Source organism: Leucoraja erinacea, chromosome 2 (genome assembly GCF_028641065.1).
Source record: "Leucoraja erinacea ecotype New England chromosome 2, Leri_hhj_1, whole genome shotgun sequence".
NCBI classification, from domain to species: domain Eukaryota; kingdom Metazoa; phylum Chordata; class Chondrichthyes; order Rajiformes; family Rajidae; genus Leucoraja; species Leucoraja erinaceus.
The window spans coordinates 40,718,922-40,745,201 of NC_073378.1; the positions used below are offsets into that span (position 1 = coordinate 40,718,922).

Genomic DNA, 26,280 nt, shown 5'->3' on the forward strand with positions numbered 1-26,280 from the left:
TCTATAATTGCTAGGTTTACTTTTAGAACCCTTTTTAAACAATGGAACAACATACGCAGTACGCCAATCCTTGGGGACTATTCCCGTTTCTAATGACATATGAAATATTTCTGTCATAGCCCCGGCTATTTCTACACTAACTTCCCTCAATGTCCTAGGGAATATCCTGTCAGGACCTGGAGACTTATCCACTTTTATATTTTTCAAAAGTGTCAGTACTTCTTTTACTTTGAAACTTATAGTATCCATAGCTACTCTACTAGTTTCCCTTACCTCACATAATTGTGGAATTGTTTTCAGTTACCTAATGATCTTTGAGTTTCCTGTGATGGCCACACAGTTGACCCTGAGCAACTCCTACGCTGGTTGGCCCATGTGTGTCGTCACTTTACACATGATGCCACAGGAGGGATGAATAGAATTATTCAAGCAACCTGGTATTTTTTTCTGCTTTTGCTGATAAAGTTACTGCTCAATGTATGACGTCATAAGTATAACACAGGAATCCCTCCTAGCATACACTCTTCTTTGCAACCCCAACCTTTGTACATATACAAATGCAATTTATATAAATGCCTGAACGTATGGGTTGTAAATGTGTGTTAGTAATTGTAGACTTGTTTTCCAGATGGGTAGAAGCCTTTCCACAGTGATGTCACAACAGTGGCCATAGTGTTACTGAAAGAAGTAATACTGATATTTGGCATTCCAGAGGTTATGTCAAGTGACACTGAAGATATGCAGGGGTTTGTGTTGGAAATGGCAGGTATCTGTGAGAATATCACAATCATCCCCTCCAAACAGGTTATCAAACTCGCAGAACTGGGTCTCTGCGCAGCCTTCTGCAACTGTATCCTCGACTTCCTCATCCACAGACCACAGTCTGTTTGTATTGGTGGAAATGTGTCAGCCTCGATAACAATCAGCACGGGAGCACCTCAAGGCTGCGTGCTCAGCCCCCTGCTGTACTCATTCTATACCCATGACTGCGTAGCGAACCACAGTGCGAACTCCATCATCAAGTTCTGTGATGACACCACTATTGTGGGGCGTATCACCGATGGGGATGAGTTGGAATACAGAAGAGAGATCGAGCAACTGTCCATATGGTGCCAGCGCAATAACCTGGCCCTCAACACCAGCAAAACCAAGGAACTGATTGTGGACTTTGGAAGGAGTAGGAGGGGGACCCACAGCCCCATTTATATCAACGGGTCGATGGTTGAAAGGGTCAAGAACTTTAAATTCCTGGGCGTGCACATCTCGGAAGATCTTTCCTGGTCCGAGAACACTAATGCAATTATCAAAAAAGCTCATCACTTCCTGAGAAGATTACGGAGAGTCGGATTGTCAAGGAAGACTCTCTCTAACTTCTACAGGTGCACAGTCGAGAGCATACTGACCGGTTGCATCGTGGCTTGGTTCGGCAATTTGAGCGCCCTGGAGAGGAAGAGACTACAAAAAGTAATAAACACTGCCCAGTCCATCATCGGCTCTGACCTTCCTTCCATCGAGGGGATTTATCGCAGTCGCTGCCTCAAAAAGGCTGGCAGTATCATCAAAGACCCACACCATCCTGGCCACACACTCATCTCCCTGCTACCTTCAGGTAGAAGGTACAGGAGCCTGAAGACTGCAACAACCAGGTTCAGGAATAGCTACTTCCCCACAGCCATCAGGCTATTAAACCTGGCTTGGACAAAACTCTGATTATTAATAACCACTTTCTGTTATTTGCACTTTACCAGTTTATTTATTCATGTGTGTATATATTTATATCATGGTATATGGACACATTTATCTGTTTTGTAGTAAATGCCTATTATGTTCTGTGTGCTGAAGCAAAGCAAGAATTTCATTGTCCTATACAGGGACACATGACAATAAACTCACTTGAACTTGAACTGGGCTTCACAGATAGTGACAATACATTGCAAGGTGCTGGAGACCCATGTGACCTAGTTGGCTCCACCAAGTCTGGAACTCTGAAGAAGCTGCAGGAAGCTTTTACCCATGTGACCGAACTGTTGCCAGAAAGTCTGGACTTCTGCAGGTGTTTCAGTACACTGACGCTTAATGCATACTTGTGATTGGTTAAGGAAGTGTTATGTTTCTACTCTGTTTCAGTGTCTTCCCGCTGGTACCCGTGATTGGTCCAGGTAGCTTCACTAAAGATGTTTCTTTCTGCACTGAAGATGTTTCAACTTTGTTTCCATGTGTTAAAGATGATCTTATGTACTGTTCTGTGATTGAGCAAAGGAATTGCCATTCCATGTATTTTATCGGTGATTGGTTTGTAGGCAGTGATAAAGGAGCTAATGAAGGGAATCCAGTGCAAGCATTTATCCTGCCCATATCACCCAATATCATCTTGTGCTGTTGAGTGACAAAATGAGATACTCAAGACGGAATTGGTTAAATTATACATTGAGAGAGGTTTAAAGTGGCCTGAAGCCTTGCCAATAGTTCTAATGATAATGAGATCTAGCGCTAATCGACATACAGGATTAACTCCACAAGAGATAGGAATGGGGAGACCAATGAAATTACCAATAAGTGCTCTGTTATCAACAAAAGCTATGGATACTCATTGCATAGATAAGAACATGCTAAATTATCGTACTGCACTAACTAAATCTCTCTAAGGTTTCCATTCGCTGGTGACTGAGGCACAGAAGGGGGCATCCGTTAATAGAACTACCTCCAACCATTTTAGTAAGCACCATTCCAAGTGCTGTCGATGACCCATGCTACAATTAAGCTATAGGGAAAAGCAACATGGATCCACACTTCTCATTGCACACAGATACCAGACCTAGACTAGCCTAAGACCAGCCCTTGGGTTCTTTTTATTGTTGGTCTCCGTGGATTGTCACCATGTCGTGGTGGTGAAGGTTGTGTAGTCCTGAGATCCTGCGACCACCCATGGTGGTAAGGTTGAGTGGGAGGTCCCTAACAAAGAGCAATACAACCAAGACCTCAACAGTGGAACAGGCGAAGGATGATGGCTAACTTTAGTGGAGCGTTATGCCCGTCCCATTTAGGAAACCTGAACGGAAACCTCTGGAGACTTTGCGCCCCACCCAAGGTTTCCGTGTGGTTCCAGGAGGTTCCCGGAGGTTTTTGTCAGTCTCCCTAATGGTCGAAAGTGGTTTCCGCTTCTTCTATGTTCCGGCGATTACTTAAAAAAATTCAAAACCAGGCGCGACTAAAAATAGGTTGCCGTTTTAAAAATCGGTCATTTTTTAGTCAAAGCCGGTTGCGATGCTAGTTGAAGGTGGTTGCCGGAGGTTGCAACTGGTTGCCGGCGGTTGGAGGTAGTGGAAGGTAAGACCTATCACTACCTGCAACCTCCGGCAACCATCTTCAACTAGCATCGCAACCGGCTTCAACTAAAAAATTAACGATTTTTAAAGCAGCAACCTATTTTTAGTTGCGGCCAGTTTTGAATTTTTTGAAATAATCGCCGGATCTTGTTTCCTAGTCAGTTTCTCAATTTACTAATCAAGAATATATTCTGGGACTTCATCCTCAATATTGTTGGTCCCATTTTGATTTTCCCAATGGATAGCTTTAAGATAAGACTGCTCAAGCATTTACCAAAAAGATAGGTGTTATGAAAATCCTCACTCATTAGGACAACAGCATGTAAATTATGGATGCACTTAGAATACCAAATGGTTATTGGAAGTTCAAAAAGTATTTGACACAAAAGAAGAACTATATTCTTTAACTGGAAACGGTGCAGAGAAGATTACGAGGATGTTGCCAAGACTTGAGGGCCTGAGATACAGGGAGAGGTTGGGCAGGCAAGGATTTTATTCCTTTATTCCTTCCTTTGACCATAAATTCCTGAATCACAAAGGTAAAGCAGAAAACTATAGAAATTGATTGATACCAAAAAATCTTAACAAAAGATCCAACAGTGGTCTCCATTTGTCGTCTTTTTGGAATCATATGGTGCAACACAATTATAAAAAATAACTGTTTCAGAACTGGACGAGGGTTGGTCAAGATTATAAACAATGATCTCCTTACTTTTTTTGTCTTATTCTCTTTTTTCTATTTTCTTTTTCTCAACTTTCTTCACTCATCCGTCTTTTTTCTTTTTCTTCACACTCTATATATCTCACGTCTTTCTATCCTTTACTATCTAATCTCTTTTTCTTATTCTAATCTTTCTTCGATATAAAAAAAAAGCTGTACATAAAATGTATTATGAAAATATATATTAGGCACTTTGGTGCCATATGATTGTACTTCTAATAAAATAAAATTAAAAAAAAAAAAAAGATCCAACAAAGTGACACCCGATGTAGCATCCAGCAGATTTTGTTTTTGTTCACATTTGTTTCCTACAGAAGTTTTCACAGGAACACTACAAAATAACTCAATATATTTAGCAACATATCTGTCTTTCACGCCTGAAGTTTAGTTTAGTCTAGTTTAGAGATACAGTGCGGAAACAGGGCCTTCGCCCACCGAGTCCACGTCGACTAGGGATACCCGCACATTAGCACTATCCTACACATTAGGGACAATTTATAGAAGCAAGTAACCTACAAACATGTACATCTTTGGAGTGTGGGAGGAAACTGGAGATCCCGGAGAAAACCCACACAGGTCACGGGAGGAACGAACAAACTCTGTACAGACAGCACCTGTAGTCAGGATCGAACCGGGCTGTCTGGTGTTGAAAGGCAGCAACTCTACCGTTGCGCCACCATGCTACCCCTTCGTCTCTCAATTTCATTCTTCTCATACAAGAGACAAACAGAAAGAAGCCATGGATGATGAAGGAAGACGTAACACATATTGAGATTAAAGCAGGATGAATACCTGGGAGTCCACACGTGAGTAAGGCAAGGCAGCGCCTTGACCACCTCAGGCAATTGAGGAAATTCAGAGTGTCTCTGAGGATCCTCCAGTGCTTCTACTCAGTGGCTGTGGAAAGCATCCTGTCCGGAAATATCACGATTTGGTTTGGGAACTGCTCTGCCCAGGAGAAGAAGGCTCTGCAGAGAGTAGTGTGTTGGCCGAACGCACTATGGGAACTACACTCGCCCCCCTGCAGGAACTATACATCAGAAGGTGCAACTCCAGAGCCAACAAGATCAAGGGAGACCCCTTCCACCCCAGCAACGGACTGTTCCAGCTGCTACGGTCAGGCAAACGCCTCCGTTGCCATGCTGTGAGAACGGAGAGGATGAGAAGGAGTTTCTTCCCAGAGGCCATTAGGACTGTAAACTCCTATCTTTCCAGGGACTAACTTTACTGTACCATTTTACTGTTTGTGGTGTCTTTTTAAAATTACTGTTTTTCTTCCTTTTTCTTCCCTCCCACAAATATGTAATACGTGAATATGTGATTCTGTTTCATTTTGTTTGTAGTTTGTTTGTTTGGTTTTTTTTTGCACAATCCGCGAGCATTGCCACTTTTCATTTCACTGCACATCTCATATGTGTATGTGACGAACAAACTTGACTTGACTTGATATTCGTAATTCAGTAATCCTGTGTTAAATGCTTCAATTATTTCTGCAATATATAATCTTAGGCTAAGTTTTAGCTTGGTCAACTCAAATGTACACTCAGCGACCTCATCTATGTGAGAAGGGAGGAACCCATGTTCCATGAGGAATGAGGACATCACGGATCTCACTCAATTGATTGAGTTTTTTGAGGAGGTGACAAAGGAGATTGACGAAGGTAGGGCAGTGGATGTTGTATACATGGATTTTAGTAAGGCTGACCGCTGTTACTCCAGCTGTGTGCATCTATCTTTGGTATAAACCAGCATCTGCAGTTTCTAGGATCAGACACAGCCAGGCTTGTGATGGAGAAGACCAGCACGTCACCTGTTAGTTACAATTTGTTGAATTATATCAGGCTGCTGTTTGATGAGACAGCAGCCCCAATTTAGACACCAGTCCCCAGATGATTGTGAAGAAGACTTAACAACATAGTATAGCTGGGACATATTGGTTGGTGTCGGCAAGTTGGGCCAAAGGGCCCGTTTCCATGCTGTATCACGCTATGACTCTACTGGTTCGTCCTATTTTCTACATCTGAATTCAGACTTTTGCAGCATGCCCTCTCCCTCCCGATCCTTCCCCACCTCCAACGCATTTCGTAAGATTGGACCTTCTCAATGTCCAAATGAATCCCCAATATTTATTTTCTCATTGCACCATTACATTTCTACCCAGCAGTCCTTCTGCAAAAGGAAAGTTGAACAGCCTAAAGTGAAATTTGTAATTGTGTTAAAGGGAAAGTTACTGTCAAGGAAAAAGTCAGCAAAGGATTGTGTATTATAACACCTATTCTATGTTAATCTTTAAAGCAAAACTCACCACTAAGTTTCCTTCTTTCGTTGGTGTTGGTTCAATCAAGTACGTATAGTTTCCATCATAAAAGAAGCCACTGAGGATAAAAAAACAAGCAATCATTTTAATAACGTATATGGCATGAGGAAGTGAGTTATGCATCGATCTTCTGCTTGCCCACCATAACATTAGCTTTGGAGCAGTGAAAGATAAAATGACTGATCAAGCCAACCTTAACAAAAATTCAATCTCACATTCTATTCCAGTCGAATGTGGGCAGTTTAAAGAGAACATAGGATAGACACAGTGTGCTGGAGTAACTCAGTTGGTCAGGCATTATCTCTGGAGAAAAAGGATGGGTGACATTTCGAATTAGGACCCTACTTCAGACTGAAAGTATAGGGGAGGGAACTGGAGGTAAGAAAAGACCAGAACAGAACTTTTAAACAAAAAATTCTTTATTTCATTCACCATAGGGAAATACATGGTCAGTGCCAGAGCACATCCCCCCTGTAAATGCAGCGTATGAAGAGAAGTTGTCACCCCCCCCATCCCCCATCCCAACCTCAAAACTGTTGTTACATATTTGGATAATACTAAAGCGGGCGCAGTTGCAAGAAAAGTTTAAGCCCAGAGAAATGGTCATATCTCAACAGAGCCTGGTCATCAGCTAAAATGTTCCATCTGAACAATGCAAGGAGGAAATGGAAATTTACCAAACTGACCCCCACTCCACTGGCCCCAGTTCCCTGACCAATAGCATTACAATTTTGGTACCGACTGTAACTTGAAAACTAACCTCCTTTCAATTTACTTTTGGTACTGGCTTGTTACTTAAACACTCAAGAACCTGTCTCACTTGGGCCGTCACTTACGCGACAGGCCGGTAGTGACAGCCGCGCAACGGTCCCGCGAGAGTCGCTCGTGTGATCATGCGTCCGCACAGCCGTCTGGAGCGCATGATGTTATTTGAAGATAGACACAAAATGCAGGAGTAACTCAGCGGGACCGGCAGCATCTCTGGAGAGAATGAATGGATGATGTTTCGGGTCGAGGCCCTTCTTCAGTTTGAAAGAAGGGTCTTGACCCGAAACACACCCATTCCTTCTCTCCAGAGATGCTGCCGTTCCCGCTGAGTTACTCCAGCATTTCGTGTCTATCTTCAATCCTCTCGGCTCCACTCTGGGAGTAGGAGTGGGGGCGGATCCGGATCCGCAACGGCCGTGAGCCCCAGGCCGAGTTCGACAATCGTTTGCCTGCTTCTGCTGCTGTTGGAGGTGAGACCTTGCGTCACGCCAGGGTCCTGGGCCTGTCCCACTTTGGCCGTCAATTACGCGACAGGCCGGTGGCACATGACGATTTTGTGCAAGACGAAGTCCACACTCCTCCACACCACTCCATGCGCCCGTCTCCGCGCTACCCATGTGCTACCCACACGCTAGCAGGTCGTGTAAATGGCGTGCAGGTCGGCCTGTCCCACTTGGCAAAAACAGCCAAGTGGGACAGGCCCTTCAGCCTCTGCTCTGTATCTCTTATCTGATTCCTCTTCTCCGCGATCGTACAATTAGATTACTAAAAACAGATAGTAATCTATAGTGCAAAGAAAATTGTTGGCCTATCTGAGATTAGCATGATCTACGATGCTGCAGTCACAGGGCAGGGCTCATTATATAAAGCTCGTGTTAAGGGCCTGTCCCACTTGGCCGTCAATTACGCGTCATATGTAAAATAGGTCGACGCGTCATCATGCCGTCTGGTGCGCGTGACGTCATTAGAATACCCTGCGGCGCGCGGCGGCGCACGGTTACGCAGTGACGTAACCATGCCTCACCACGCGCAACTCCACACTCCTCCACGCCTCTCCATGTGCCCATCCCACGCTACCCATGCATCACAACGCGTCGACCTATTTTACATATGACGCGTAAATGAGGCGCAAATGACGCCCATGTGGGACAGGCTCTTAAGGGAACTCCCTTCAGAAATAGAGGCAATGTAAAAATAAACCCCACGAGTGTTTACTTGTCATATGCACCTAAAACTGAACAATTACATTCGTACTTGCAACAGAATAACAGGCTTGTAAACACAATGCACAATGCATCTTATCAGGATGTATCACAGCATGGTTTGGGAACAGCTCCATCCAAGACTGCAAGAAATTGCAGCGAATTGTGGACAGAGCCCAGACCATCACACAAACTAAGCTCCCTTCAATCTACTTTGTTTACACCTCATGCTGCATCAGGAAGGCCACCAGCATAATTAAGGACGAGTTCACACACTCAGTTCTCTCCTCTCCCATCAGGCAAGAGGTATAGAAGAGTGAGAAAGCACACTTCCAGATTCAGGGACAGTTTCTTCCCAACTCTTATCAGGCAAATGAACTATCCTACCAACAACTAGAGAAGAGTCCTGAGCTACTACGTATCTCATTGGAGACCCTCGGACTATCTTTAATTTGACTTTAGTAGACTTTATCTTGCACTAAATGTTATTCCCTTTATCGTGTACCTGTATACTGTGGATGGCTCGATTGTAATCATGACTGTGGAATTCTCTGCCTCAGAGGGCGGTGGAGGCCAGTTCTCTGGATACTTTTAAGAGAGAGCTAGGTAGGGCTCTTAAAGATAGCGGAGTCAGGGGATATGGGGAGAAGGCAGGAACAGGGTACTGATTGAGGATGATCAGCCATGATCATATTGAATGGCGGTGCTGGCTCAAAGGGCCGAATGGCCTACTCCTGCACCTATTCTCTATTGTCATGTATTGTCGGTTGGCATGCAACATGCCAACCAACAACTGGTTGGCATGCAACAAATGCTTTTCACTGTACCTTAGTACACATGACAAAAAACTAAACTAATATATAATAAACAAGAATTCAATAAATTAATAACCACAATACCAGTACAAAACAAATCCAATGTTCTTATGTGTAGCGTTTTAAAGCATGATGGTTGTTGAGAAGAAACTATTCGTGAACCTGTTGGGTTGGGTTTTCAATGTCCTATACCATCTTCACATGGTAGCAGTGAATTGCGGGCATAGCCAGGGTACTGTGGTGATATTGGCTGCGGTTTTTGAGGCAGCAACTGTTAGATCACTGATGATGAGAGAGATCAGTACTCGGTTATGCAGTAATTCACACCTGTAGAAGTTCAATGACGTATTTGTTGATATACCAAATCTTTTCAATATTCTAAGGAAGCAGAGGTGTTTACGGGTTTTCAACATGATTGCATCAATGTGCTGGGCCCAGGACAGATCTTCAGAGATATGCACGCTCAGGAACTTGAAATTGTTGATTCTCTCCACAGCTAATCTGCAGATGAAGACAGGTTTGTGGATTCTAGGCTTTTCCATCTAAACGTCAACAATCAGCTCATTGGTCTTGGCGATATTGAGAGTAAGGGTGGTGATATGGCAATCAGATCTCAATCTGCCTCCTATACTCTGAATCACCATTATTCGTTATTAGTCAAACAACGGTGTTTTAAAGATGGAATTTAAATTGTGTTAGTCTACACAATCACATGGAGAGAGTGAGTTAAGCAGTGGGTGGAGCACACACCCCTGGGGTGCTCCTGTGCTAATGGGTATCAAGGAGGAACTATTGCTGCCAATTCATACGGATTTTGTTCTGTCCATGAGGAAGTCCAGTTGCATAGGGATGAGCAGAGGCCCATTTCCACGAGTTGCCAAACTGTTGTTGATAAACAACAGTCTGATTAAGAAGGCCAAGAAGGTCTGAAGAAGGGTTTCGGCTCGAAACGTTACCTATTCACTCCATAGATGCTGCTGCACCCGCTGAGTTTCTCCAGCATTTTTGTGTACCAGTCTGATTAATATGTTCCGATTATCCAAGTGGTTCAATGCAGAGTAGAGTGCCAGTGAGATTGCATCCCCATTTAATCTATTGTGGTGACAGGTAGTGGTTCCAGGTCCATGCTAAAGTAGGATATGCATCATAGCCAACCTCTCAAAGCTCTTCATCATCATGGACATTAATGCCATCGATCAATAATCATTAAGGCATGTCACCTTACTCTTCTTGGACATTGGTATTATTGATGCCCATTAAAGCAGGTGGGAACCTCAGACCTCAGTAATGAGCAGCAAAAACTCCAACTAGTTGGTCCATGCAAGTTTTAAGAACCTGGCCAGGTACACCATCTGAGCTGGATGCTTTCCAAGGGTTCATGAGTCCATTATAAAGGATGAGATTACGGAGTACTTAGTTCATGATAAAATAGGCCAAAATCAGCATGGTTTTGTGAAGGGGAGATCTTGCCTGACATATCTGCTGGAATTCTTTGAAGAAGTAAATAGTAGGAGAGACAAAGGAGAGTCAGTGAACGTTGTTTGCCTAGATTTTCAGAAAGCCTTTGATAAGGTGCCATATGTGAGGCTGCTAAGGAAGATGAAAGCCCAGGTATCAAACGGGAGATACTAGCCAGGATAGCAGGTGGGCTGGATGGCAAAAGGTAAAGAGAGGCAACAAAGGGGGCTTTTTCTGGTTGGCTGCCAGTGACTAGCAGAGTTCCGCAGGGCTCGGTGCCGCTGCTCTTCATGTTGTATATTAATGATTTGGATGAGGGGATTGAAGGTTTGGTGGCCAAGTTTGCGGATGGTATGAAAATAGGTGAAAGGGAGGTAGTACAGAGAAAGCAGGGACTCTGCAGAAGGACTTGGACAGGTCGGGAGAGTGGGCAGAGAAGTGGCAGATGGAATATAGAGCAGCAAAGTGTGGAGTCATGCATTTTGGTAATAGGAATAAAGGCGTAAACTATTTTCTAAATGGGGAATCCAGAAATTGTAGGTGCAAAGGGACTTGGGAGTGCTGATACAGGATTCCCAAACAGTTAATCTGCAAGTCGAATTGGTAGTAAAGAAGGCAGATGCATTTAGATAGATATAGATATGCCATTTATTGTCACTATACATGTACAGTGAAACTGAAAGCTGCTCGTACTCAGTGCATACATACAATTTAGCACAAAAAACAAGAAACAGAAAAAACAAAAAAACAGAAGGGAGATGGGGGGAGGGGGGGAATAGGTGCACAAATTCTGCGGCTTTACATACATATATACATATATACAGATGGAAGTCCGTGTTGGGCGGTGTAGTCAGTGCATGTGTGAATTTGAATTTATAGTAGATATAATTCTCGGAAAGCAACTATTCCTGAGTCTGTTTGTCCTGGATTTGATGCACCTATAGCGCCTTCCAGAGGGCAGCAGGTCGAACAGTCCAAACGCAGGATGGGAGCTGTCTTTGATGATCTTCTTTGCCCTGCTAAGGCAGCGGGAGGTGTAGATGTCCATCAGGGAGGGGAGAGGGCAGCCAATGATCCTCTGCGCTGTCCTGGTTACCCTCTGAAGCCTCTCCCTGTCTGCCATGGTGCAGCTGCCATACCATGCTGTAATGCAGTATGTCAGCAGGCTCTCGATGGACGAGCGGTAGAAGGTCAGCAGCAGGTTAGAGTCCAGGTTGTGCTTCCTGAGGACCCTCAGGAAGTGCAGCCGCTGCTGAGCCTTCTTGATGACCGCTGTCGTGTTGTCCGTCCAGGAGATGTCAGCAGCGATATGGACGCCGAGAAACCGGAAGGTGTTGACCCTCTCCACACACTCGCCGTTGATGTGTAGGGGGGCTAAGTCGGTGCTGTGCCTCCTGAAGTCGACAATGAGCTCTTTTGTTTTCCTGGTTTTCAGAGCCAGATTGTTTTCTGAGCACCAGGTTGTCAACTTCAGGACTTCCTCTCTGTAGGCTGCCTCGTCTCCCTTCGAAATAAGTCCGACCACAGTAGTGTCGTCAGCAAATTTGACGATGCGGTTGTTGTTGTGGGCCGGACTACAGTCGTAGGTGTAGAGACAGTATAAGAGGGGGCTTAGCACACAGCCCTGTGGGGAACCGGTACTCAAACTGCGAGTGGAGGAGAGGTGGGGGCCGAGTCTCACAGTCTGGGGCCGGTTGGTGAGGAAATCCTTTATCCAGGCACATGTGACAGTGGGGATGCCGAGAGTGACCAGTTTACCAATGAGAATGTCCGGAATGATTGTATTAAAGGCTGAACTAAAATCCACAAAGAGCATCCGGACGTAGCTCTGCCCCTGCTCCAGATGGCTCAGCACAGAGTGGAGAGCTACGGTAATGGCGTCTTCTGTGGATCTGTTTTGGCGATAGGCGAATTGGTGGGGGTCGAGGTCTGGTGGTAGATAGTCCTTGATGTGCTGGAGGACCAACCTCTCGAAGCACTTCGTGATTACCGGAGTGAGGGTCACAGGACGGTAGTCATTAAGGCTGGTGATGGTAGACTTCTTCGGCACAGGGACGATTGTGGCTGATTTTAGGCAGGACGGAATAACTGCCTGGGCCAGGGAGAGGTTGAAAATTCTGGTGAAGATGGCAGTGAGCTGGTGGGCGCACGCTTTGAGCACCTTACCAGGGACTCCATCTGGGCCGGTAGCCTTCTTGGGGTTCACTGCCAGGAGCACCCGTCTGACATTGTGTTCCCTGACAGTGAGTGGAGTAGTACAGGAGCTAGGTGAGGGTGGAAACAGGGCTGTAGCAGGTGAGTGCTGCTGTTGTGATGTTTCAAAGCGGGAGAAGAAACAATTTAGCTTTTCTGCCAGCGGTGCACTCAGGTCTTCTGACTTTGTGGCACAGCCTCTGTAGTTGGTAATGTCTTGTATGCCCCGCCATACCTCCCGTGTATTATTGCTGGACAAGTGGGACTCTATGCTCCTCTTATGGTCCGCCTTGGCTTTTTTAATACCACTTTTCAGATCGGCTCGAGCAGCCCTGTACAGAGCTCTGTCACCTGACCTGAAGGCAGCATCGCGGGCTCTGAGGAGTGTGCGGACCTGGCTGGACATCCAGGGTTTCTGGTTTGGGAAAACCCGTATGTTTTTGTCTACAGTCACATTTCCGATGCAGAACTTGATATAGTCCAGCACCGATTCTGTGAGAGTTTCCAGATCCTGGTGTTCGAATATGTCCCAGTTTGTCTGTGTAAACATAGAAACATAGAAACATAGAAAGTAGGTGCGAGAGCAGACCACCAGGTCCATCGAGCCCGCACCGCCATTCGCTCATGGATGAACACTAAACAGACACACTTACCCACAAACAGTAGACACAAGACACAGAACACAAGACACTACCCTCCCCTTTATACCGCTATCACCCCTCTCCACCCCAAGAACCTCGTGATCTCCTGGGGGAGGCAAAAAACCGGATAAAAACCCAGGTCCAATTCGGGAAAAAAATCCGGGAAATTCCTCTCCGACCCCAATCTAGGCGATCGACACTTGTCCAGGAGATCACTCAGGTCTTACTATACTAACCATACCTAGATCCATATCCCTGCCCTCTCCCCGTAGCCCCTTATCCCCTGGCAGCTAAAAAACCATCTATTTTAGTCTTAAATATATTTAAAGTTTCTGCTTCCACTGCTCCCTGGGGCAGTGAATTCCATAAATTAACCACCCTCTGGGTGAAGAAGTTCTTCCTCATCTCAGTTTTAAAAGAGCCCCCCCTTATTCTGCAACTATGTCCCCTAGTTCTAGTAAGTCTAGTTCCAGCAGTCGCGGACCGTAAAGCAGTCCTGTAGATTGGAGAGTGCATTTTCAGGCCAGGTTGTAACAGATCTTATGGTGGGCCTGGCACTGCGTCTGATGGGGGTGTAGGCTGGAGAGAGCAGGAGGGAGAGATGATCTGACTGGCCGAGTTGGGGGAGGGGGATGGCTCTATACGCGTGCTTGATATTGGTGTAGACATGATCCAGCGTGTTCACCCCTCTAGTAGAACACTTGACATGTTGGTAGAATTTCGGCAGTACAGTCTTCAAGTTGGCCTTATTAAAGTCCCCCGCGATTATGTGAACACCTTCGGGGTGATCCCGCTGCTGTTCGTTAATTGTGTTCAGCAGGAGAGAGAGCGCCTTGTTTACATTGGCGTCAGGTGGAATATACGCAGCCGTGACAATCACGACTGTTAGTTCTCTCGGTAGAAAAAAAGGCCGGCATCTTACAGACATGTACTCGAGGTCAGGGGAACAATGATTGGCTATGATTGTCCCGTTGTTGCACCAATTCTCATGCACGTATATACAGAGACCCCCTCCCCTGCTCTTACCGGAGTCCATAGTCCTGTCCCCGCGGAGCAGAAAGCGACCTGCTAGCTGCATGCTAGCATCAGGTATCCCCGGGTGAAGCCAGGTTTCGGTGATGATCATAACACAGCAGTCGCGGACATATCGATTTCCGGCGAGTTGTACTTCCAGGTCATCCATTTTGTGAACCAGGGATCTGGCGTTGGAGAGATACAGGCTCGGTAGAGGTGGCTTGTGTGGTCGATTCCTTAGCCTTAGCAAAGCACCGGACCTGCGGCCTCGCTTCTGCTTCCTCTCCCTCCTCCGTCTGCGCCGCCTCCTAGACCCGACAACAATCCACGGGGACCCCGGTGGTCTTGCTATGTCGCCCGGGATGTTATACTTGCGATGGAAGACACCCGAAACCGCAGACTGACGCTGGTCACCGATATCCCCGATATCCACAAGATTCTGTCGGGAGTAGCGGGAGTTCGCAGAACCGACTGCAAAGACGTACACGGACAACACAACGTACACATACAACAAAAAAGAGCACCGAGACAGAGAGCCGTGAGCCGCTGCGACCGTGCGCGCCGCCATTATTTCAATAAGGCTAGAATACGAAACAGGGATGTAATGCTGAGGCTCTATAAGGCGCTGGTCAGGCCACATTTGGAGTATTGTGAGCAATTTTGGGCACCATACCTGAGGTCGGATGTGCTGGCCCTAGAGAGGGTCCAGAGGAGGTTTACAAAAATGATCCCAGGAATGAGTGGGTTAACTTATGATGAGCGTTTGAGGGCAATGGGCCTGTACTCGTTGGGGTTTAGAAGAATGAGCGGGACCGCACTGAAAAGTACCGAACAGTGAAAGGCTTGGATAGAGTGGATGTGGTGAGGATGTTTCTACTAGTGGGAGAGTCTAGGACTAGGTCATAGCCTCAGAAGTAAAGGACTTCCTTTAGGAAGGAGATGAGAAGGAACTTCCCTAATCAGAGGGTGGTGAATCTGTGGAATTCTTTGCCATAGAAGGCTGTGGAGGCCGTCAATGGATATTTTTTATAGCAGAGTTAGATAAAGTCTCGATTAGTATGTGTGTCAGGGGGAGAAGGCAGGGAATGGGGTTAGGAAGGAGAGACAGATCAGTCATGATTGAATTTGATGGGCTGAATAACCTAATTCTGCTCCTATTACTTAAGGCCTTATGAATGATTTTCTGCTGTTGGTCTCGGTGACTGAGATTACAATATCACTGCCCGAGAAGGAGCATCGGTGTTCTCCATTTTGAAACGAGTGTGGAATGCATTCAGCTTGTCCGGGAGTGATGCCTCACTGTCGCTTGAGTTATTTAGAAGCAGAATATAGAAACAATCATATTCAGGATATAGAAACAGTCCTACTACTGAGCATGAGCCAGTAGTCAGTGTGAAATAGATGATGCACGGTCAGCATCATTAGCAGGAACTTATCAAGTATTTAGTGGCACACATAACACATTAAACTTTTAGTTGAGTTAAAAAGTCACTATAAATATTTCAGCGGTTTGACAAAAGTGTGAACTAGGGATCAGAACATTTATGATTATTTATTCCAACACATTCTGCCAGAACCTTGCAATCTTCCAAAATACTAAATGCTCACAGATTCTCCTTGCTACATGGAACAAGCTGTCAGTGGAAGTGGTATAATCACAACATTTAAAATACACATGGACAGGTAGATAAATAGCATAGGTTTGGTGGGATATGGGCCAGATGCAGGCAAGTGGGCCTAACGTAGTTAGGCAACTTTGTTGGTGTGGACTAGTTGACCAGAGGGGCCTGTTTCCATGCTGTACAGTTCTATGACACTATAACATCACCTTGGTCTAATGCATGTGGAATTATACCTTGAATAGGTGTCCTTGGCACTCCCACCTTTCCACACCTCAGTGGTGGACTAGCAACATTCTCAAGTTTCAAGATCCTGGCCAGACCAGTGTTATTTATATCTTGAAGCTGATTTTTTTTTAATTGTGACTTCCTAACTAGCCATCCAATTTCCAAAGGGTACACAATGGAACCTCAATGGAAATCTATCCCAGACACTAAGGTGCGGATGGCCATACAAGCATGTGAATGAGGGCGAGTAGAGGAATCTTAACGTAAGAAGACAAAATGCTGCTATTTTGTTACAGAAAACAATTAAGCCTTCAAACTGTGATCAAGTACATCGGTACCTTGCTCAGGGTGCTGTCCCGGATACAGAAATGCCAATATAATCAACTAAAAACAGCCATTATACCATTATATATTGAAGGTACTTGGCTGACATTTTTCTAACTGTGAGTGACAAATGAAGGCGTCACTGAGGATAAACATAGATTATACACAGAGATTATCGGGTTATCTATGAAAACTATGAACGTGCACAGTGGCACAGTGGTAGAATTGCTGCCTTACAGGGCCAGAGACCCGGGTTCCATACTGACTACAGTTGCTGTATGTTCTTCCCATGACTGCATGGGTTTTTTCCGGGTGCTCCGGTTTCCTCACACATTCCAAAGACATACAGATTGTAGGTTAATTGGCTTTGGTAAATTGCCCATAGTGTGTAGGATAGTGTTAGCGTATGGGGATCGCTGGTCGGTGGGGACTCGGTGTGCCAAAGGGCCCGTTTCCACTCTGTATTCCTAAAAGAAACTAAACTAAATAAGTTAACATAAAATGAAACATAGTACAAAACACATTGTACACCAACAAAAATGAACTCTCAATCACATCAGCACAACAATAGCAGATGAAGTGGAAGTGGGAAGATGAGGTACCCTTTGGCTCACCCTAGAGAGGAAAATTGGCCAAGTTCTGACTCTTCCTTTTTCAAGAAACTACAGATTAACGGTATTGCCTGCCTCTTCTTCTCATGGAGCATTTCTCAGTAGTAGAGAAAACTGTTGAGCACAAATTTCTTCAAGGCATCAAATGGTCTGCAACATTTTTTCCCCCTTTGTTTTTTTTCCTCTGGCCTAAAAGCACCATGTGGGCAATGCCAAACAGGTTGTCAATTAATGACAGAAGAGTCAACAAAAAACTTCTTTTTTTTATTATGAAGCGCATAAGAGTTTTAAAGTAATCAAGCAAAACTTGGCAGCTGTGAGAACACACTGCCCAAATAACATTAATGAAATGAAAATAGTAAAAATATTGCAACTAAATTGTATTTTTCACATCCAATATAATTTACAGCCAATAAAGTACTTTTATTTTTGAATGTAGTCACTTTGTAATATAGGAAATGTGGCAGCTAATTTATGTACAACAAACTCCTACAAAGAGTGGTGTGATAATGATTGGATAATTGCCTAGAATTTCATGCCTGGGTGGTAGAACTAAAAATATTATGTAAGTGAAGCGGTGCATTGTATGCTGCCTCTAAAATTTTGTTGCATTGTAAATCAATTGAAACAGCAGAGTGCCACCACCACACACTTACACCATTGATTATTTAGAAAATGTTGATGGTGATGCAGAGTTAATCGGGGATGCCTAGAGCACCATGTATAGATTTTTTTTCATTGTACGCTTCATGTCCACCTGACAGGGCAAAACCCTATCCATGTTCTCCAGAGATGCCGCCTAAGCTGATGAGTTACTATAGCATTTTGTGTTCTTATTTTAATATCTCCTTCACACCACAAAACCTTAACAGTGTATCATCCCTCAGTACTGCAGTAGAATATCATCCAGAGTTTTTAAACTACAATACATGGAGGGGACGTAAACCCCAACGTATTCTGTCTACATCTGATTGAACAATTCTTTCACTTACACGCATTTTCCAAACCATAGTTTCCTCATCTTTTCCTGATTAATCAGCTGGTGTGAAAAGCGGTCAGCAGATGGTCCTTTAAAACCCCTCTGACCATTAACTAGTTAGGTCATCACTTAGCCCTTCCCAAAGGCATCAAAGCTGTGCATCACTTTCATGATAATGAGAGATGTCAGGGTTGACTGAACGATCTCCCACAGCACTGAATCAAGCCTGTTCTCTCACCAACTAATAGTCCACGTACTTATTAGGCTGATAATGAGTATGTTACACAAAGTCTGGAATTGCATCATGTTTCCATTCAGTAATGAAATACACTTGAACATTTTTGCATCACCTGATACCTTTGTAATACAAAGTGTGCTAAAGGCATTGAGCTCACTCGCCCTTATCACAAAGGCGAAAAATTGCAGCCCTCTAAGAAACTGCTACAGTCTTCATTTATTCTCATTCTGACAGTTGTGCACCTGCTCTCCCTATGCACAGCACTGCTGAATCGTTCCTCTTTATTCAAACAATGGCTGTTGATTACATCATTTAGTGAACTGACTCAGACAAGACATTGTACCAGAGTGCGAAGGAGCTGAATCAACACATGTAGTTCAAGTGCCAAGCTTTGTGAAGTAGCCTGGGTTCATAACTGAATCTACTGCTATTAATTCAGCTTTCTCACAGTAATCCATTCAACTAGTTCTCCCACTGTTTCAACGCTTGTCAATGTATGTTGTTGGTTTCACAGTACCCGATAAGATGGATTGCCTTTTTGCTCTGAGATACTGGGGCTTCATCTTTTTTTCACACAACACTTGAGATTCTATCACACTTGAAGGTGGTGGAAGGTGAGAGAGGTCTAAGGGCATATAATGGTCTGTGGTGAACAGTAGCTGGTCAAACAGAATCAAGCCTGGGCTAAGTGAGATACGGTGGCTGGTGAATGGTGGGTAGAGGAGGGATGGTCTTAGACGCCATCAGGGGCCGTGAGGACACTGAAGGGGGATGGCTTCGAAGATTTAAAAAAAACATTTAAAGTGGAACTTAATTGGAAGAAGCTTGCAAGCCCTTAAATTCTGGTGGCAATTGAGGTAAGGCTTTTAATTAACATTGAAGCTGTCACCCCTCCAGTTAAAGCCTTCTATGCAGTGCAAGGCATGCAGCGCTCTTCGGCCTGGTACACAATTTTGCAAAAGTACAATCAAAACTTACTTTGCATTTGACAACACTGCTCATGCACAACAGCTTCTGTACATTTTTCACAGCTAACCTGAAGATCCTGCTTGCGTGTTCATTGACTTGACTATTAATTAAATGTAATTATGGAGCACAAAAGCAACAGAATTTCTAGAAGCTTCTGTGTCAGATGAAACATAAGTGAAACACTTAAGATTATGGTTCATAATCACAAGTTAAAAATTTCCTTTAGAGTTTGCATTAATGCAATTAACCCACAAATCAAGGGTGAAATCACAGGCAACATGTGCAGACACAATGGATGAAAGAAAAATACATCATATCGTGTTCATTTTTAAAAAAATCATTTTTCTTTTGTGAGAGGTTATGCTACAATTGTGTGCAATGTTTGTCAGATCATAGCTTGAATATGTATTCAGTTCTGGTCTGAAACATCGTCTGTCCACTCCCCCCTCACAGATGCTGCCTGACCCGTTGCATTCCTCCAGCAGTTTGCTTATTGCTCAATATTCCAGCATCTGCAGTCTTTGATGTCTCTACAGGCAAATGTTGCCAGAACTGGAATTTAATGTGCACAAGGAATGGTTGGATACATAAAAGCTGCTCTTCTGTGCAGAGCAGCCTGTGAGAAGATTTAAATGAGCTATATTAAAACAACGAGAGACTGAGATACGGTTAATATATCTGACCTATTTCCCTTAGTTAAAGGATCAACAGCTCTTGAGGAGCCATAGATTTATATATTTTTATGAACGGGATAGACTAGATTTCACTGCCAGTAAATGTGATAAAGGCTGAAACACTCATAAGAATAAGAATCAATGTGCTTTGTGTCTTCTCTGAGATTCAGTAAGATTATGGCTGATGTCTTACCCAATACTACTTCTCTACACTAATCCCACATTCCTTGCCCACCTTCTTTGCTCACTCTCCCAACCTGTTCTGCAGACTCCCTGCCTCCTCAACACTACCTGCCCCCCCCTCCCCACTCCACCTATCTTTGCAACACCTGTAAACGTGGACACAAAACCCAATTCAATCATCCAGATTATAAATTAATCCACTTGCCTTGAATGAGCACAGATTGTACCTCCATGTCTCTCCTGGATTGAGAATCATAAAGACTCATCACCCCCCAGTCCTGAACAGCTCCCCTTTTATTTTGAATGTGACTATGACCCACTGTATATGGCCAGAAATATTGATGTTTATTTCAAATGTCCAGCTTCTGCAGGATTGTCTCTTTCTGACATTAGTTAATAGACATTTTACGTCTTCCCCTCAGTCAAAATATAAATTATACTGCTTTCTCAGTTTGGGGTACACTAAAATCTGAACAGAAAGACCTTGGGGTACAAGACCACACAAAGCGTGGTTGGTATCTGGAATGAGCTGTCAGAGGCTGTGATGGAGGCAGGAACAGTAACACCATTTAAGAGACTTCTCAACAGGTATCTGAAGGAGTGGAGCATAGAGAGATTTGGAGTTAATGCATACAACATATGAGATTAGGCCTGACAGTCAGGATGGACGCTGTGGGCCGTATGATCTGTTTCTATGCTTTATAACTCCAAACAACTCTCTTGTCTTAATTTATACTCATTTGTTTTCATTTCTTGAAGTATAATTCATATACGAGGTAAAACCTTTTCAGGGTTATAGCCACTAAGATAATTTCTGCACGATGCACGATGCATGCTGAATTGGCCAATTTCCCTCCTAGGATGAATAAAGTTCTATCGTATCGTGTGTTCACAAATCTCTGAATGTTTCTAATGGACATGGGATCAATGTAACATTATTTATAAATGCGATTTTAAACTTGTTATATGACATCGAACAGACCAAATGCTAAACTAGCCTTGCAAATACTAAAGAACTTATCAGACATATTTTAACTCACATCTTCATACGCTTTCTTTAAATATAATTTCCTGATTAGAGGAAGGTGACTAACGTTGTCTTATTACTTAAAAAATAAAGGTGACATGCTTAGTAACCTTAATAAGGAGTCTTAGATTTTCTATGATAAAGGCTTAGCAACACCAGAAGATTGCTCTAAATAGTGCTTCCATTTTATTGGAATATGTCAAGAGGTTCAGCCATGGTGCCTGTGGCCAATCGGAAGAAGCTCTAGATAATATTCTGCACCAGTGTAAAAGGTACAAGACTAAAGTAATTGCTGTCCCTTTTCATTTTGCCAATTTTCCACCATTATTCTGCCCTCAGAAACTCAAGCGCGTTTCCCAGGGTCTGCTGAAACTCATACAGGAATTGTTAATGAAATAATGGATCCCACCAATAAAGATCATGGAAGCCAGGGCAAAGAGAAAATAACCCTAACATCTGCCTACTCCATCACAAAGCAGAAAACAAAACTCGGAACAGCTCGTAATCATTCCCCCGCCCACCCCCACTCAAAGCTCAAATAGACAATAGACATTAGGTGCAGGAGTACACCATTCGGCCCTTCGAGCCAGCACTGCCATTCAATATGATCATGGCTGATCATCCACAATCAATACCCCGTTCCTGCCTTCTCCGCATATCCCTTGACTCCGCTATCTTTAAGAGCTCTATCTAAAGGGCCTGTCCCACTTACTTGTCCTTGGCACGCAAATTACGCGACCTAATTGTCGCGTTGAGGCGCACGGGCATCATATGGCCACGCAGGGCCGGTCCCACTGAGAAGCACGGAGGGGTATGTAGCTGTGCGTAATATCGTGCGGCGCTCCAAAATTGTGTAGCAAACAAAATCTTTGCGCGCCAACGGCCTGTCGCGTAACTGATGGCCAAAGTGGGACAGGCCCAAGACCCTGGCGCGACGCAATGTCTCACCTCCAACAGCAGCAGAAGCAGGCAAACGATCGTCGAACGCGGCCTGGGGCTCACGGCCGTTGCACTTCTACTCCCAGAGCGGGGCCAAGAAAATTGTAGATAGACACAAAATGCAGGAGTAACTCAGCGGGACCGGCAGCATCTCTGGAGAGAAGCAATGGGTGATGTTTCGGGTCAAGCCCCTTCTTTCAAACTGAAGAAGAGTCTCGACATGAAACGTCACCCATTCCTTCTCCCCAGAGATGCTGCCTGTCCCGCTGAGTTATTCCTGCATTTTGTATCCATCTTCAAATTATGTCACACGCTCCAGACGGCTGTGCGCATGCATGAAATCGCGCGTGACCTTAGCAGGACCGCGAGGACCACGAGGTCGCGTAATTAGCGTGCCAAGGACACGCAAGTGGGACAGGGGCTTAACTCTCTCTTGAAAGCATCCAGAGAACCAGCCTCCACCGCTCCACCCCAAGCAGTGAATTCCGCAGACTCACAACTCTCTGTGTGAAAAAGTATTTCCTCATATCTGTTCTAAATGGCTTACCCCTTATTCTTAAACTGTGGCCCCTGGTTCTGTACTTCCCCAACATGGGGAAAATGTTTCCTGCCTCTTGCATGTCAAAACCCTTAATAATCATATGTTTCTGTAAGATCCCCTCTCAACCTTCTAAATTCCAGAGTATACAAGCCCATCCGCTCCATTCTATCAACATATGACAGTCCCGCCATCCCGGGAATTAACCTTGTGAACCTACGCTGCACTCCCTCAATAGCAAGAATGTCCTTCCTCAAATTTGCAGACCAAAACTGCACACAATACTCCAGGTGTGGTCTCACTAGGGCCCTGTACAACTGGAGAAGAACCTCTTTGCTCCTATACTGAACTACACTTGGTATGAAGGCAACATGCCAAAAATACATTTTTTAGATAAACTCTCCTCCCCAACCTCCAATGCCAAGATTATTGCACAATAGTTTCTCCTTATATGTCCATGTAATCCAGAGGTTAGATTGTCAATATAAAAACATTAAATCCAAAAAATCAGTGTCATGCAACTTACTGTAGTCCATAGCATGTTGAAAGGGCCACAGAGGATTCTTCATTTCCTTGAATTTTGCCATGATAATAACAGTGTTCTCCTCCCTGTAATTAAAATGAATCCATGTCACAATGCATTGTGCTCTATACTTATGAACATTCCATTGCAAAAGATCAGGACCAGAAATAAAAAATAGAATCATAGAATAGATAATACATTTTCTAGTGGCATTTCCCAGATAAGTCACAGGTTCAAACTTGGAATAATCAAATAAACCCCACCATGTTTTTTTTTTTAATAGTGCATATTTAAAGGCAATGCCATTACATAAATAGAAAGTATAAAGACAGGCTGTGGAACTTTATCAGCTGAGAGCATGCAGCACAGTGATGTGCTGAGAATAGAATCCCAATGTCTAGGAATTATACAATAGAAATAATGAACTCTTAACATAAATGGCAGCACAGCTTAGGTGCTAAAAGTGGAGAGGAGTTAAGCAATTACACCTTTTTTTCCTCACTATAAATTCAATATTTAGGAAAAAATAAAATCAGAATACCAGAGGTTGAAAAAAGTTCTCAGTTGCATGAGTTAACTGCGTAGTACAGTAGCAGATATGCAATGAACAGCACTTAAAACTATATGAACTTAAGGAACGTGGACAGCAGAAGGTTATTCGGCTTCTTGCGTCTGCTGCACCAATTGGTAAAATGACAGCTGATCTTTCTTCTCAGTATTATTTTTTTGCACTGACCCCAAAGTGCTTAAAACCCATAATTTTGAGAGTGATTCCCCAGTGTTCGACAACCCAGCCACGGGACACATCATCTTGCATCTATACTGCTAAGGCATGTAAGAACTTTGAATGTTTAATAGAAAGTGTAGCTTTGTTTAGTTTAGTATTGTCATGTGTGCCAAGGCACAGTGGAAAGCTTTTTTGTTGTGTACTATCCAGTCAGTGAAATACTGTACATGATTACAATCAAGTAGTCTACAGAGTACAGGTACAGGATAAGGGAATAATGTTTAATGCAAGATAAAGTCCAGTAAAGTAAAAAATAGTCCGAGGATCTCCAATGAGGTAGATTGTAAGTCAGGACCACTGCAGTGGGTGAAATTACCTATCGATCTGCTGAATGATATAGACCCAAACTACTTCATCTTTCTTTTAACACAAATCCCAATGCCACCAACCAATCTGTTGAATCCGTGTTACATTCTCTATCCTATCAATATATTTTGAAGTGGTGAGCAAGATTTGTACATTATGCTCCAAGTTCTAACTAAAGCCTACATATTTAATTAGGCACCATTATTCCTGCATTCAAATCCTCTCACAATAAAGTTCAACATATTGTTTTTTCTCCTTGTTTGCTGAAAACTCATTCTGAAAGTGGATTTAACTTGCAGTTAAATATGTACAAGAATAGACAGGTTCTATGGAACAATATATTTCATTCTGAGGACATTTCTTAACTTTTTTTAAATAGCTGTGTGCTTCAAATTAATAACCTAGTACCAGCCATGCAGGAGCCAGGAGGTATAAATGTTCACAGTGACAGAGACATTAACAGTCTCTGACAAGATGATAGTCTCATAACTCCAAGTGAATGAACCTGTTTAATGCATTGATGAATCCTTTTTGCTTGTTTTATGAGTTTTGGGTCTTTGCTAATACGATACTCAAACAGTTCATTTTTAAATGATTGATTACCAATCAATAAATATAATTTCCTAATCCTTAACCACACCTTCGAATCAACATTTTGGTGTGGACTTCAAGTAAGTAAACAATTAATTACACAGTCTGTGAAATTTGACTTTGTTAGTGATGCCCTTTTCTTGACATGTTCTCTATGAGATCTTTGGTAAATTGCTGATTAGCACATCCAATCTGTTATTTCCAGCACACCCATCTGTTGAGAGCATACACTTTATGGATTAAGTTTCATTATCTTTCACTTGAGAGGGCAATTCATCTATGTAGTGACAGTGGAACTGCAAGAGACAATTGGATATGAAACTGGTCACGTTTTTTTCCCTCAGGGTTGCCATTCAAACTCTTCACTTTAAGCATTGTGCTATCATCCGCTTCATGCTGGAGATCACTTGGACTCAATTCAAAAATATGCACAAAAACACCTCCCATTATTCCGCAACATGTACAGTGGAGGTTATGTTCTTTGAGAATTCAGGAGAAGCTTTGTGGACATTAGGGCCAAGAAATTATATTGCACCATTTAATCCACACTACATGCACGATGTGGCCACAACACACCAACAATCCATTTGCTCGTGGCCCTACTGTTTCTGGTATAAGTTGGGAAGGACGAAGGCCTCAATCATTACAGAATTATCATTACTCATTTCCCCCGGCATGCTGTATCCACCAGAGGGACCAGGCCAGGTTCTGAGAGAGAGTCGTGATTTTTGAAGCAAGTGTAGAAAAATGAATATGAGATAGAGGATGGGTGTTGGCACCTGGAAGACAAGTAACTGAACTTAATACGTTCCGGCACAACACATGGATTGTTAAAGGGCAGTCACTTCCAGAGCCAGATGGAAAGAAAATACTTAGATTAGGTAAACACAGATACTTTGGTTAGTGAGGAGGTATGCAGAGGTGAGAATTCTTGTTTATTTAGAAAGAGAAAATAGATAAAGTCAACGATATAAAGGAGGATAGTAAAAGCTTCTTTAGATATGTGAAGAGGAAAAAAATAGTTAAGACCAAAGTTGGACCCTTGAAGACTGAAACAGGTGAATTTATTTTCACACAGAGGATTGTGAATCGTTGGAATTCTCTGCCTCAAAAGGCAGTGGAGGCCATTTCTCTGGATGCTTTCAAGAGAGAGTTAGACAGAGCTCTTAAGGCAAACTCTTCCATTAGATCTTGAGAATAGAAGGGCAGTAAAGTAACAGGAGACAAGTAAAGAGCAGCTTCAGGTAAACATCAGGGGAACTTAAGACCTGGCATGAAAATAGCATGGT

At 43.6% G+C, this 26,280-nt stretch overlaps 1 protein-coding gene across 10 annotated transcripts in view; it reads right to left on the minus strand.

Moving 5' to 3' along the window:
• adam22 (ADAM metallopeptidase domain 22) overlaps positions 1-26,280 on the minus strand; it is a 252,306-nt gene that overhangs the window by 132,504 nt on the left and 93,522 nt on the right. For all 10 annotated transcript variants that reach the window (XM_055655426.1, XM_055655417.1, XM_055655409.1 and 7 more), the window contains 2 exons: positions 23,311-23,393; positions 6,353-6,422 (listed from right to left, as the gene is read on the minus strand). In XM_055655426.1, coding sequence (XP_055511401.1) covers positions 6,353-6,422; positions 23,311-23,393 — 153 coding nt within the window. The remainder of the gene's footprint in view (positions 1-6,352; positions 6,423-23,310; positions 23,394-26,280) is intronic.